General features: G+C 38.9%; 1 protein-coding gene across 1 annotated transcript in view; it reads left to right on the forward strand.

Moving 5' to 3' along the window:
* The window catches only part of tinagl1 (tubulointerstitial nephritis antigen-like 1), a 46,990-nt gene that overhangs the window by 19,259 nt on the left and 12,178 nt on the right, over window positions 1-15,553 (forward strand). The window contains exons 4-9 of the mRNA XM_022683242.2: window positions 4,254-4,346; window positions 4,595-4,709; window positions 7,891-8,014; window positions 10,441-10,591; window positions 10,699-10,885; window positions 14,272-14,317. Coding sequence (XP_022538963.1) covers window positions 4,254-4,346; window positions 4,595-4,709; window positions 7,891-8,014; window positions 10,441-10,591; window positions 10,699-10,885; window positions 14,272-14,317 — 716 coding nt within the window. The remainder of the gene's footprint in view (window positions 1-4,253; window positions 4,347-4,594; window positions 4,710-7,890; window positions 8,015-10,440; window positions 10,592-10,698; window positions 10,886-14,271; window positions 14,318-15,553) is intronic.

Here is a 15,553-nt window from a genome sequence, read left to right on the forward strand (position 1 = left end):
CACAGTCCTCACCCACCCCAATACAGTTCACAATACACCCTCCACACATAGTAAACCATTACCCTGCTCATAGCCCTAAGCAGGGTTTATTTAAACTGCATTGTTCCAGTATACACATCCTCCTCTGGCCAGCGCTCCCCTACTCAGGCTCGAGCTGCGTGCGGATGGTAGGACTTCCGGCAGTTTTTGGCCTCAGTTCTTGGTTCTCTCTTTATCTCTTCTTCATTTACTCTTAGAGAGCTGACCCATGGCTCTATTCCACTGCTCTTATCTCATCCGTCCATACTCCCGCTCTCATTTCACTCCCTTCTCCTCCTCATTAACACCACGGCCTGCAGAACAACAGCAGCAGCAGCAGCAGCAGCAGAAACACTGTCCGTGTATTTAGACAATTTAGCTCAGCTAAGCAAACTTACCTTAGCTAGCAACTGAATATGGGCCATTTTGGTTAGCTTCCAACAACAGAGTCTACGTTTAATTACGGTGACAAAGCATATATGTGTGTGTGCACAGAAACACAGTTTACCTCATCAAAGATGCTTTAAAGTGTCACTGTCTTTTGGGCACGAGTCTAGCTGCTGTGCTGCAGGGCTGAATTTGCCTCTCTCTCTCTGATGACATGTGGCATATCAATATAGAGTGTAGTGCGTTTTTGTGAGTGTGTGTTTTTACTTATATGTGTGTGTGTGTGTGTGTGTGTGATAAGCTCATTGTTGTGTCCTGTTAGGTTTAAGAATATGGGCTGGTCAGGATGTTAGTGTTTTTCTGGATTATATCAGTCTCTTTTTCTGTGTTTTCTATCTTATGAGCCCCTTTTATGTTCAGTCTCATTCATCACAGATGACATATAGCACAGCGATGTTTGTAACTAAGAAGTACTAAAGAAGCACTGGCATCCATCCCATTGGAACTGTTTCCCATGTAGTGTATTGTTCACCTCTCTAATCCAGAGATTTCCTGAGCTCATGCCTGGCTCCACTGTGTGAGATGGCCCAAGTGCGTTAGCATTAAGATCATCTTCCCCAGCCCTAAAGCTGGGGATTTGTGATTAAGGTCTGAGATCTTCCACAGTGTGTATGCACTGCAAAATCTCCTCTGATGTTTGTTTTTTTTATACAAAAATGCTATTCAATGAATTAGTATTAGTTAAAACTACATTTGTGTACATTTTTATTCCGCTAGAACCATATACCATAGCAACCACTTAGCAACACCATAGCAACCACCTAGAAACCACTTAACATCACCATAGCAACCATCTAGCAACCATTTCACAACACAAAGCAACAAGCCAACCACCTGGTATACTATTGCAACTATATAGGAACAGCCTAGAATTTGAGAAATTCACTTTTCTTGTTTATTAATAAGTCATTTCTAGCTAATTCCAATTACATTTGAGGAATTGTATAAATTGAATGTGCATCAATTCACACTGATAAGACTAAATTCTAAGGGTTACACACTCTTGGTTGGGTGGTCCTGCAGGACCCAGCACACTGCACTATATTGAAGCTTGAGCTGAGACTTTAGCCTGCTTTATTTTTAGATGTTCTAGAACAACAGATCTCAAAACACTACACTCCTTTTAAGCACAGTGTTTGTTTACAGTATGCATCATAAATGGACTGGGACCTACCAAATTCAGCTGGACTCCAGTCGTGCATGTACCCCCCCTTGTTGGGTGTACACCCAAGGTCACTTTATTTAGACAGGAATTGAGTGATTTAGCCAATAAAACAACTATGTGGTTCTCCTCCCCCCAACCAACTGTGCTTTATGAATCTAACGCAGGGCCTGCATGAGTCTTATCTGCAGAATCTGTTTTCCATATCTCACCTATGGGCCCCTATCTCTGAGCCTCAGAGAGGGGGTGGTGGAGAAGCCCCCTTCATCTATCTGGCCCCTCATCTTCCCAGCTTACTGTGTTGTGTAAACACGAGAACAACACACAAACAGCCTCTACTCTCGTAAGGGGGGTGTCACAATGTTTGTGTATGTGTGTGTAGGACCCTTACTTGAGTCGAAATACTGGAAATAAACACGTTTTGGTGTGCTGTCTTTCAAGAGCTTCTTGCTGACATCAGGCCACATGATATCTGAGCTCCGGAGACACTGGGTTACATATTTCCCTGCATTGTAAATCACCAACTGTCTGTCTGATGTGTGAATGTTTACTATTTAAATATATATGTCCGTTCCAAGCCACTGGGTGAGTTTGCTTTACCACCAGGGAACTGAAGTTTTCAGAAAACCAAGAATACATGTGGTCAAAGGACTCTGCCTACTTCCCCTAATCAAACATGTTTGGGGTTTCCACTGTAACCTTTTTTATTTACATGTATATATTGATACATTCTGAGAGATGGAAGTACTTTTGGAGATTAATGGAGCATATGACAATATGCTTGTATAATATGACAGCCTAACTGAAAGGAAAGAGCCAGAGGGTAACACAGACATGGGAGCACCCTGATACACTGGCATCCATTCATTGCACTACCCACAAAAGTGACTGCATGCAATATATATTTCATCAGTTTATAGGACATTTATTGGCTAAAACGTCTCAAGTCCAAGTTGAGTTGTGAGTGACTAAACAAGTGACATGAATGTTTAGAGTCTGAATCCATTAACGTAAGAGTTCCCATTTCTAGACTTTACACTGTACTTTTTATTTCAGTCATCTGGAGACTCGTCACACAATAGAGATTCTAACAAAACATCCTGGACATTCTGAGTATTCCTCTTTGAATCCTCTCACATTCAAAAATCCCTTCAACAGCAGACTTGCCCCCCTCCTCTCACTCACACTGCCTAAAAATGGTTATTTCTTTCAGCACTGCAGCCATAAAAGCCATAAAAGGTTGACAATTCCAGTATTTTCTCCTCCCTCTTTCAGGCACAGGCAAGAGCTCTCCTTCTGTCTGAATGGTGTCTCTCAGGGGAATTCCACAGATTGGCTTTATTCTTTTTTTTCCCTCTTAATGTTTGCCTACATTATGCCAGACATCAATGTTTAGTCAGTTCCGGGGACTTTGACTCTAACCTGGGAATATTGTATTGTACAAGTAAAATATTTGTTCTGAATTTTTGTCCTTTGCAGATTATTTACTGTATTTTAAACATATTTGCTTATTCTGCTTCTTTTTAACTTTATTATCAGGATTCAACTCAAAAACTGTTTTAAAAAATGGCTTTGTTTAAACTTTGTGGTGTGTTTTTTGTAAATGGCATTGTGGTTATGTCATTTGTGATCTTTATGGGTCATACCTCTTAGGATATTTATGAACAACTAGTGTAATTTCCCCATATACTTAAAATACAAACAGCTAATCAAGTACTTTAGCATATCGAACTGGTTGATAGGCTTCAATTGCCTCAATATGTTTCCTGAAGTGACTGTTTTAACAGTTAATCCAAGATGGGTAAAACTTGCTAAGATATAAATGTTTTAGTGTGTTTGGTGATGATACAGCTCTGGAAAAAAAAATAAGTTTCTTTGATTTTACCAAATTTATAAACCTCTGGAATATAATCAAGAGAACGATGGATGATCACAATCCATCAAACAAAACTCAACTGCTTGAATTTTTGCACCAGGAGTGGCATAAAGTTCTTCAAAAGCAGTGTGTAAGACTGGTGGAGGAGAACATGCCAAGATGCATGAAAACTGTGATTAAAAAGCAGGATTATTCCACCCATTATTGATGTCTGAACTATTAAAAGTTTATTGTTTTAAACTTGTTTTTTTGCATTATTTTAGGTTTAAAAGCCCTGCACCTTTTTTGTTATTTCAGCCATTTCAAATTTTCTGCAAATAAATGCTCTAAATTTTTATTTGGAATTTGGGAGAAATGTTTTCTGTAGTTTATAGAATAAAAAAAAATCATTTTACTCAAACATATACCTATAAATAGCAAAATCAGAGAAAGTGATTCAGAAACTGAAGTGGTCTTAATTTTTTTACGTCAGTATTAAATTTAAATTGACTTAAACCGGCATGAAGCTGATTTTTTTATTTTTACTTTTCTCTTTGCAAGCACTGTTTTATCTACTTTAAAGTAATATTGATCACTTAGGTCAACTTGTCAGAATATGTTTTTCTAATACAATATTCCTTTATATAAACTATGATACCAATAGAGTATAAATGGAGCATCTAGGGCTAAATAACTCCTGTATTTTTAACTATGGTGCTAATAGCCGCATAGTAGATGAGTAACCATGTCTTAATTTCTCTCCTTCTGCAGTACATGTGGGCCGAATGGGCAGTGGGATTGTGAGCAGAATGCCTGTTTGATGGAAGCTGACATGATTCATGCAGTGAACAGAGGAAACTATGGGTAAGAGCTTTCACCCACCTCACCTCAGACTCTCATTCCATGCTTCTGTATCTTCTGCCACTGGGCAGCTGTGAGAACAGCAAGTGTTTAGTTTGGGTGGGTGAAGTCCTTTATAATTCTCCCAGCTTCCACAGACAGCAGAGGAATGAGGTGTAATGGGACTGTAAAGAGAAAGCACTAAAATGTACAGAGCAGAGTGCCACCAATCTAAACAAAAATGAATAACATATCTACTGATGTCTTTACAGCTGGAGAGCATCTAACTACAGTCAGTTTTGGGGGATGACACTGGATGAGGGGTTGCGGTACCGTCTCGGCACTAGGAGGCCTTCTCGAGCCATCATGAGCATGAATGAGATTCAGGTGAGTAACTGAGGACAGAACACTCTGAGCGTTGTATCAGATCTCACAGCATATACAGTATAGAATCTAATTAGTACATGTTTTTATTTCACTAAAATGTAGTCAATCAGCCATCAATATTTTATTGAGTGTAGAGTAAACAGCTGGTCTGAAGTTCATGATCAGGTCGAGGAGGTGAAACAAGGCCCTAGAAATTAAGGACTTAGAAATTAAGCAGAGATTTGATATTTTATATTTAGGAGAGATCAGTCCTCAAGCTATAGGATCCAATAGACAGCTGTGGAATTGTCTTTTGATTGCAAGTAAAAAAGCCATAACTGGAAGATGGCGTATACCCGATCCCCTAGCAATGGAAAAATGGATGAATATAGTCAATGAAATATGTATTGGAAAAAATTACATTTGCTATTAGGCTGTAGATGTCAAAATTTACGAAACTATGGTCAAAATTGACAAGTTACATAAAGAATGAAAGACCAGATTTCCTTGAAACACAAACAGAAAAAATATAACCCAGAAAACATATATTTTATACCTTGCATATTGGATTATTTCATTTTAATTGCACAATAATTTAAGGCATATTTAGTTCTTATAAGGCAATATAAATTCCTTGTTCTGTGTAAGTTTATTTATGTTAAAGGCATAAAAAATTTGATAATTGTGATGTCAATTCTTGGAAGTACACATTGAAAAAAATAAAGAATTGCAAAAAAAAAAAAAAAAGGAAAAAAAAAATCGGATTTGGCACAATCACACAGTCATGAAAAAGTCTGAGCCACATTGAGCAAAAAATCAGATTTGGTAATGTGATTGTAGCCTTATTTTTACTTAAAGTTGGCTTAAAAGCCACTTATTATCCAGAAGCTTTTATCCTTTATCATTTTACGATAATCTTGATATTGCAGTGTCACTAGGCCAGACAGATCCCAGTGGATTTAATAATCTACTGGATCAGGCTTTATTTTTATCAGTCAGTGTAATCTAGCATGCCATCTGAATTCATCCATCTAAAAAAAACATCCGTCTGAACGTGACTGCGGTTTGATCTCTGATACAGTGAGTCAGCCGCTCTGCTAGAGAAGGTGAAAGGGCTGTAATGGTGTGGTTGGGTGCTCCTGTATCCTGTACATATCCGTCTGCCTCTGACTGTTTTGATCAGAGTCAGTGAGGCCTTTAGTCTTCCTCTCCAGCGGCCTGCTGCTCATTCTCCACCAGTGCACATTACATAAAGCCCACATTACAGAGAGCGCTCCGTCACGTGAGGAGACAGGGGAAGTGAGGGGAGATGTGAGGGAAGGGGAAGGGGAGATATCTAACCCAGAAAGCCACAAGTATTTCCCTACGCCCGTATCCCCCCACATTCTCCTACGACATGTCTCCACCTGTGACCAGCAGAGTTCCACACGGCTGTTTATCTGCTCCCAGCAACAACGCTCAGTACTCACGCTACCACAGCTAATGAGGCAAATAACACACAAACAAACAGACTGATTCTTCCACTGATTCTACATGTTACTTTTACCCTTAAAGCTCCACACTCTAATTATAATAAATGAGTTTTAAATGCTTCTCATGTTCTTTATGGAACTAAAATTGGTTGTTCTATGGCGTTGCTCAAAGAATCAAGAAGCTTAATGTTGGTGTTGTTGGGACACAACATCAATGTACAAAATACAAATACAGGAGAATCTAATAAAAATAGAATATCATTGAAAAGTTACCTTATTTCAGTAATTCAGTTTAAAATGTCAAACGCATATATTATATAGATGTATTACACAGCATAGAGTGATCTATTCTAATAATTTATTTATTTTATTGTTGATGATTATGGCTAACAGCTAATGAAATCCAAAACATCAGTGTTTTAGAAAATTTGAATATTATATAATATTAATTGGTACTTTTGGCAGTGTGTCCTGCTGGAAAATGAAATCCGCATCTCCATAAAAGTTGTCAGAAGAGGGAAGCATGAAGTGCTGTAAGATTTTTCAGGAAAACACTGCACTGACTTTAGACTTGATAAAACACAGTGGATCAACACCAGCAGATGACATGTCTCTCCAAACCATCACTGATCATCAGTAAATGTTACATTTCATTTGTAAATCAAGGGAGCAGAGTCTGCAGAAAGAGTGGAGAGACACAAAGTCCAAGCTGCTTGAGGTCCAGTGTGAAGTTTCCACAATCAGTGATGGTTTGGAGAGACATCATTTGGAGAGAGTCATTTTTGACTGTTTCTACTGGTACACTCAGTATTCAGTATCACATTTTGATACAATGTGAGACACATCAGAAAGTGAAAGTTGACCACAGGATCTGAAAGCACTGGATTCTCAAATTTAGTATCAGTAGATTCATACAAAACAGTGCTGAACAATAATTAAGCTCTGAATTCACGCCATTGCATGCGGTTCTTCTTGAGTGGCATAGAAAACCATAAACGGAATTATGAAGTGAGAGATCACTCCAATAATAGGCCACTCTCCCAGATAATTGTCATACATATTGTATGTTTGATCAGCAAATTCAGCTGTTTTTTAACACACTTTTTACCCCTCACCCTAAATGAGTGCCCACTTTGCTAACACAAGAGCTGTTCAGAGCTAAGAACTGACAGACCGGGACTGAAGACTGTCACAGTTTACCACTACAATGCAATACTATGCAGATAACTTACATTCCACAGTTTCACATCTATCGCTTGTGGATGTAAATCATTAAGATATTAACTGTAGGAATGCTAAAGCAGGAAAGCTGCACAGAAGCTCCATTTAACTGTTTACAAAGGTGAACTGCACAGACGTGTCGTATCCCAGTGGCCTGAACTTTCTGTTGGATGAACTTTGACAGAGGAGATAGTTCAGGTTTCCCTGTTTCAGATTAGAAGCATTGCATTGCATAAGCTTGCCTTTAATGATTGACTCTACTCACCATGAGTTAGAACACAAAACATTTTGTCACGTCATGAGATTTAAGATTTACTACATTTACTACAGTACATTATTTTTTCAATATCAGTAGCTGTTTTTGTCACAGATAAGACCCCTCAGCACATACGTACACTGATAGATTCTATTGCTTAAGTTTCTGACCATTTATCTGAATGTAAAGACAAAAGTCTAATTCTTGCTTTTTCTCTCCACCTCTCTCTTTTAATCCTCTTGAACTCTTACAGATGAATATGGATCATAATGAACATCTACCCAGTTACTTTAATGCTGCTGAGAAGTGGCCAGGAAAGATCCATGAGCCTCTTGACCAGGGCAACTGTGCGGCATCATGGGCTTTCTCTACAGCAGGTAAGTTCAGAGGATATTGTACAACAACATGCTCTAGCTCAGGGTTTCTCAATTCTGGTCATGAAAGCACCCTGTGCTCCAGTTTTAGTGGTTTCCCTGTTTTAACACACCCACCACAACTATGAGGCCTCTTTTAACCCCTTAAAAGGCCAGAATGTTTTTTTTTTTCAATTTTCTGCCTGAAATTACACAACTAAATCCTGAAGATTTAGATTCTATTCAAGCATTACATAAAAAGCTTTCACTTTGATAATAAACGTTAATACAAATTCTAATTGTAATTGTAAAATAAATAATTTTTTAAAATGTAAGTAAATCTGCAACTTTAAAAATATAATGAATAAAATCATAAAATTGGCTCTTTCCTGATTCATTTTAAAATCAATATTTTCCTGATGACAAATCAAACACTTCATGTCCTCCAAACCTTTAGTTTCGGTATTTGTGTCTAGTTTTTACATTTATTTTCAAACCTGCAGAATTTTCCTGTTTCTGATCTGAAATTATTAGGTGGAGTAGAGAGTGAACAGGCAGCTTCTCCAAGTGTCTTGTAAGAGATTTCAAAGCCCTCCAATTTTCTGAATGTAAAAAAAGTTATTTTACTGCAGAGAAGAGGGGTTTTGTATCACCTACACCTGTAGCTGGTATACAGGACAAGGCCTGATATTAACATGCTTTTTTTTTAATCTGGATCTATTCGTCATTGAGTTAGCGTTTAGATGAGATTTTACTTTCCTACATAAAAAAACAACGCAATCATTTTCCTGCTCTAGGAGAATGTGCTTCAGATCCTGGGTTGAGAAACTCTACTCTAGCTTACAGCAGTGTTGTAAGCAGATATGCATTTTTGGCAGGCCTCTAAAAAGTAGGTGGGCCACCAAAGTAGTATGCCGACCAACTTCAGCACACTGCTGGGACACAAAACAACAAGATGACTGAACAGCTGCCTCCCTCTACATAAACTCTCAAACAGCACTGTAACACCCTACTCTATTAGCATGCATTTAAGTTATAGAGCGTAATCAATGACATACAACCTATAACTGTAACTGTTGCACTTTTTTTGAGGTTTGAGGCAAACTTTATCTTATATCTTATAAATATATCATGCAGTACTCTACAAGCCTCAGGCCTTTACAGCTCCCCTAGTGCATCTTTTTCAAACACTGGAACACTGTGAATAACTGATGGGGTAAAGTAATGGCAAATAACAACGGTTGCTATGAAGAAATTTATAGGGTGAGAAAATAGGACAGAGCTTGAGGCCACCCAGCTAATAGAGAACGTTATAAGAATGTTTGGAGATGTTTTGAAAAGGTCTCAGCAACATTCTTAAAGCGTGTGGATTAATAATGGATTCACATATGGTTACACAGAACCAGGGTGGTTATGCTGGGGCCCGTATTGACGGGGCCTGTTGGTTTCGGAAATGTTACTTTTAACAAAAATTTAAACAGAGATATTGCAGTGTTTAAAAATGTTAAATAAAACATTTTTAAAAATACAGAAACCTTGACAGAATTAATGCTAATTTGTAATGTTCAGAAAATGTTCTATTAACCAAAAATTGTGTGGCTACACACCTGGCTTACTTTACTGTCGTCCCAGCCTTTAAAAGTGACAGCAGAATAAAAGCATTAATGTCCAAAATATGTACATAAAACACATAATGCAATGCCATACTATACAATGCAAGATCAGATCAATATAGGGACTACATTTTCTCACTGCCACTCAAAAACATTGTATTCCCTTTAGAACCTTATAAGAGTAGAAGAAAAATATAATCTAATTGGAAAAATGAAGAAACAGTACAGTATAACACAGACAAATAAATCTGGAAAATTAGCTTATGTTAGCATGTAAAGCCTCAGTCTAAACAGTTTTAGTCATTGTGGAGCATTTCTATTGGTCCATGTATAATGAACACAATATGACACAATGTGAAGATCAACATTATTTAAACAAATTAAACTGCACAAATGGAAAATGGATTCAAATGGTTTCTAAATAAATTTCTCTGAATTTGCTGTTTATAGGTTTATGTTTGAGTAAAATGACCATTGTTGTTTTATTCTATAAACTACAGACAACATTCCTCCGCATAACAATATTGTCATTTAGAGCATTTATTTGCAGAAAAAGAAAAATGGCTGAAATGGCAAAAAAGATGCAGAGCTTTCAGACCTCAAATAATGCAAAAAAAATCAAGTTAATATTCATAAAGTTTTAAGAGTTCAGAAATCCATATTTGGTATAATAACCCTGGTTTTTAATCACTATGACCATCAATTTCCTTTTGATTATATTCCAGAGGTTTTCAATTTGGTAAAATCAAAGAAACTCATCATTGTTTAGTGGACTCTTGTTTGTTTCCAGAGCTGTATATTGAAGATGTTTTATTTCTTCTCCTTTCATCCCTTCAGCTGTAGCATCAGACCGAATTTCTATTCAATCTATGGGTCACATGACTCCTCAGCTATCGCCCCAGAATCTGATTTCCTGTGACACGCGGAACCAGGGAGGTTGTGCTGGGGGGCGCATTGACGGGGCTTGGTGGTTTCTGAGGAGAAGGGGGTGAGTTCTCTTTACACCACTGCAGAATTTCTAAATATCACTACCATACGATAAATCTTGGTACATTAAGATTTATGGATTAGTACTAAACTCTGTCTTGTTCTCAGGGTGGTAACAGAGGAGTGCTATCCGTTCTCTGCACCCCAGCACACCCCCGCTGAGGTGGGCCGCTGTATGATGCAGAGCCGCTCAGTGGGCAGAGGGAAGAGACAGGCCACAGCGCGCTGCCCCAACAGCCACACCTACAACAACGACATCTTCCAGTCCACCCCACCCTACAGACTCTCCACTAACGTAAGAAATCCTCAGCACAGACAACAACATCCTCCCAATCAGGGCAATACCCTCATCTCAGGCCTTTCAAGAGCACTTCAAACACTACTGCAGACAAGCCCACTCATACACACTCCCTAATCTTACATAATACACTGCTTACATGGCTTTAGCACAGGTTTGACCAAATTCCTCACTGCACGTTGAATGGCATCCTAATCTCCCTCACTCTGCTGTGTGATCTCAGTACAGGTTTTTGAGTTTTTGTGTGGAAATAGCTGGAATTCCTCAGTACAGTGATAATTAGTAATTTTATACTCTCAAGAAAGAGGAGATCTTTGTTGATGGGTCTTATATTATCCATGGGTTAGGTCTTAAAATGCCACTAGAGTATACACAAATAACCAGACCAGGCCAAAGTAAATAACTTTAAGCTGATGTCCATAAGTTTTGGGACTTTGAGCCCTCTGTGGTGAGAATAAGTAATTGCACCAAGTATGCAGAAGAATCATTGTAAACTGGGCGGGTGTGATGCGGCTCCTTTCAGAGTGGATGAATTCGATTCCAGGTTATGTTCAGTCAGAAACCTCACTTCAACTACACACTTTTTTTTACTATTTTTACTATGGGTGAATGAGCTACTGAGCTCTGAGTTTCCCCTTCTGAAGTCTCCATTGCTCCACCAGCCGCTCACGTTCAAAACTGAGCCGGATCCTCTTTTAGAGGATGTATATGTCACATAAGTACGTAAAGACGCGCGACATGGCCATGAGAACTTCCGCGAAAAGTGACCCGACAGCCCAGAATGAGTATATTAAGCTATATGAGGCACACTGGTAACATTAAACTCAATATTTTGTCCCTTCTTCACTCAGAAATTCTTCTGCTTTCAGTTTAAAAACTAAATAACACGGTAATCTGTTGCTGTGTATCTGGCTTTATGTACCTGGTTTCAGCTGATGAGACTTGAAGCAAAACCCACCTTCATACAGAGTAAAACTCATACAAGAGCTGGAAGAGAAGGAGGAGCTGGGGTTAGTAGAGGGGTGCGAATGCTCATTACCAGAAGGCAAGGGGGGGGGAAGGAACAGTTTTAATGGGGCACATAACAATGCAGAGGAGTGAGCTGAGGCAAGGAAAGGAAACTCTTTAGTCCTCAACTGCTGTGACTTGAAGCCAGATCTCCTCTTGCCAAGAAAAAGTTGAGTTAAAAGAGAATGAGAAGCTGGTGTTAATGGTGGGGTAAGAGATTTTTAATCACAAAGGTGATGGCAAAGGAAAAGTTTTATAAAGAACAAAATAATAGAGAGGAGTTTGGAACTGGGCCTTCTTCCAAGCTTTAGACTTGATAAGAACTGACAGGATGTGAGTTGAAGGCAAACCCCAAAAGTTCCAGCTTGAGTGACACAAGTTTCTCATGTGCCAGCCTAATAATGTTGATTTTTAAACAGTTATAGCCCTGGTATGCCTGGGACAACCAGCTTCCACAATGTTGAATACTGTGACCTGGGTTTACCTGGAATGAGGCAGTTCTTGGGCTGGAGTTCTGGGCAGCTTTAGCTAATGAGAATTGAAGCCTAAACCAAAAAGTTCCAGCTTAGAATTATGCAGGTTTCTCATGTGCCAGCTGGAGGTTGTTGATTTGTGAACAGTTATGGACGTGGTATGCCTGGCAGGACCGGCATCCAAGAACTTGAATAGTGTGGAATGGGAGTCACTGACAGGAGGCAGTAGAAGCAGCATTAATTCGTAAGGACTGGCCCAAGATATGGTTCATGCGGTGATCCCTGAGAGAGAGGAGGTCATGGTGGAGTTGAGGGTGAAACCAGAGACATGATAGGATTGATCCTTATTTTTTTATTAAAAGTGATTTGTTGAATAACTTATAAGAAATAAGAAATCCTCCAAATGTAATAACTTAATTTGCGAAGTATGAAGCATGCTTAGTGTGAGCTAAGGCAAGGAAGGGGAACTTTGAGAAACTTGGGTTCTGGCCAACTTCAGCTGATGAGAACTGACACCTGGCCCAACACAGATTGACGCAAGTTTCTCATGTGCCAGCCTGAGATTGTTGATTTGTGATTGGAAATAACCATGGTGTGCCTGGGAGGACCAGGGTCCAAGACACTGAACAGTGTGGTAGTGAAAATCCTAATGAGAGGCAGAAGAAGCTGCACCAATTTGGATGAAATTGCATCAAAAATTCCAGAGGATAGAAGTGATCATTTTTATTGGATTTGAAAAAAATAGCTGTCTTAGTTGTGGATTGGTCTCAAAGTAAACACAGAGTCTAGAGTGTATATTGCACAAGTGGCATACGCCATTGTAAGTGTTTATGATTGTGCCAGTGTCACTCTGCCACTACACCGTAAAGGTAAAAAATGCAAAAGCGGGAATACGATGCTTAGCAAATCAACCACAGTTTCTAAATTCAGCGTCTCTGTAATGCGCAGTCCCATTTCTGGGGAGGTGCACGTCAGGATATAATGTAGAATATGCAGCTACAAAAAAGCTACTGCATAGATTTGAAACAGAAGCACAAACTGAACTTTACAATTAATTGTCATGGTACAGAATCCCTGATGAGATTATGAGATGATAAGGGCATTAGTGAAAAGGATCTAAAATTGGTACCACTTTCCTGTCCACTCATGACCCTAAAGGCATTAGCACCCGAAGCCTGAGCGAGCTCAACTGGTCATGCTTTCTCTCTGAGTAGATAGATGTTGTTCTCCTTTTTCATCACTCGTATGATCATACAAGCTGGCACATGCATCTGTTGGCTAAAGTGTGTCAGATCTGGGGATCTGTCACTGTCCTCTAAACGCATTAGTTACCCAGTGATGCTGTGGAAGTTTAAAAAGAGTGGTGTCTTTACTCTCCCAGTGTTGAAAACATTACAACTGATAATGGGAGTCCAGACAAAGTTGAGTGAATCGGTCTTCATGTCTGGTGGAAAGGTGACAGATTTGTCAAGGCTAATGTAATAACACCAGCAACAACAATAGTGATAGGCTATTGTTCACAAGAAGGTGAAGGGAGCAAAGAAGTTTTATAGAGCACACAATAAAGGACAGGATAAGATTAGGTGTGTTCTTTCTTACAAAAACTAGTTTATAATTTCAAAACACCATTAACTGTGAGCTTTCACTCCAGGCAGTATTCACAACCACCAGACTGCCTTCGGTTTTATTGGCATAATTAAGCCAAGCTCAGTGATCTAATGCCAGAATGCAGTTTATCACATCAAGCACAAATGCCTGCCAAAGTGAAAGCTGATTTTTAATACCCATTTACCAGCTACTGAGCTGGAATTCATGCCACAGGCTTTCAGAATTTATGAACTCACTGCATAGCTTTATATCTCACATCAATTATTATTAACTCTGTTCTCTGTTTCCTCACAGGAGAAGGAGATAATGAAGGAGATCATGGATAATGGGCCTGTGCAAGGTATGGGGTGGAGCTGAGAGGGTGTGTGGGAATCATATGGAAGATAAAGCAGCACATGACACTGTAGCATTTACATCTGCAATTACCCCGTCATTTAGCTGCTCAGTTTTTTAGCTACTGATCCAGTGCTGAAGAAGGATATACAGTACAATCCCTGGATTTGGAATTTACAGTCATTTTAAGCACTCTCAAGTTGACAAGGGGATAACCTAAACTAAACAAAAAAATGCTTTTAAACCATAAGTCACCCTATTTTGTACACCGTGTGTAGAAGTGTGTTCATCTGTTAAATATATATATATACATATATTAGCTGGCTTTCATGTAATGAACAGGAGGGATATGCTAGCACTGGTAGTATTGTGTGATAAATAATTAATGGGTACCACAAAACTGCTAAATTGGGAAGAATAATGTCACAGTAATGACAGTACTCATTATATTGCTTCTGTCCAAAGATAAAACCAACACATACACCATATACCATATATAAAAAGCAAGTGGCAACACAACATATACCTATAGCTCCAGACATGGACTAGAGGGATATAGAGCTGTAGGGCAATTGTGAACTGTGTTCCCTGGACAGTAGAAACTGCTACTCCAACAAAAGCAGGATAAACATCCTTTTAATTACCTTACTTGACATTTAGAGAAAACAATAAAAAAATAATGTGCCCCAATACATTTGCTCATTTACGCTATATTTCTACTATAAACAGTAGAAATGCTGTAAAGTTACAGTACAATAAACAATGAGAGCATTGTTTCTTTCTCCTTCAAAGTTACAATTTATTTTGGAGAGAGTTGGTTTGTTTTGGACAGCAGAGAAAAGCACATTGTGACATCTTTTAATAGAGAAACAATTGAAATATTCTCATATTGCCAGACATACTGGTTCGTCTACGTACGGTAGTTGTTGTTATTGGCTGAACAGCTTTACTTTGAATGTCACAATGGCTGCAGCTCGACTGAACTCTAAAACAATCACCCCTGCAAAGTTCGAAACCTCCAGTAGTCTGCCCTCCACCTCTTATCACTCTGATCTGTCTCTGATCAGGCAGGGGAGTGAGATGCTTGGGTGGGATGCTTGATTATTTTATGTTAAATAATAAAAAAATGTAAAAAGCGGCCCTAGTTTCAGTGCCGTGTTCTTCACACTCATAAGAGATGGGCAGCGTCAGCATTTATGTAAGAACTGAATGTGTGAGAGAGGCAGGAAAGTTCAAAGATTAA

The sequence above is a fragment of the Astyanax mexicanus genome, chromosome 3, assembly GCF_023375975.1.
Source record: "Astyanax mexicanus isolate ESR-SI-001 chromosome 3, AstMex3_surface, whole genome shotgun sequence".
Classification (NCBI taxonomy): Eukaryota; Metazoa; Chordata; class Actinopteri; order Characiformes; family Acestrorhamphidae; genus Astyanax; species Astyanax mexicanus.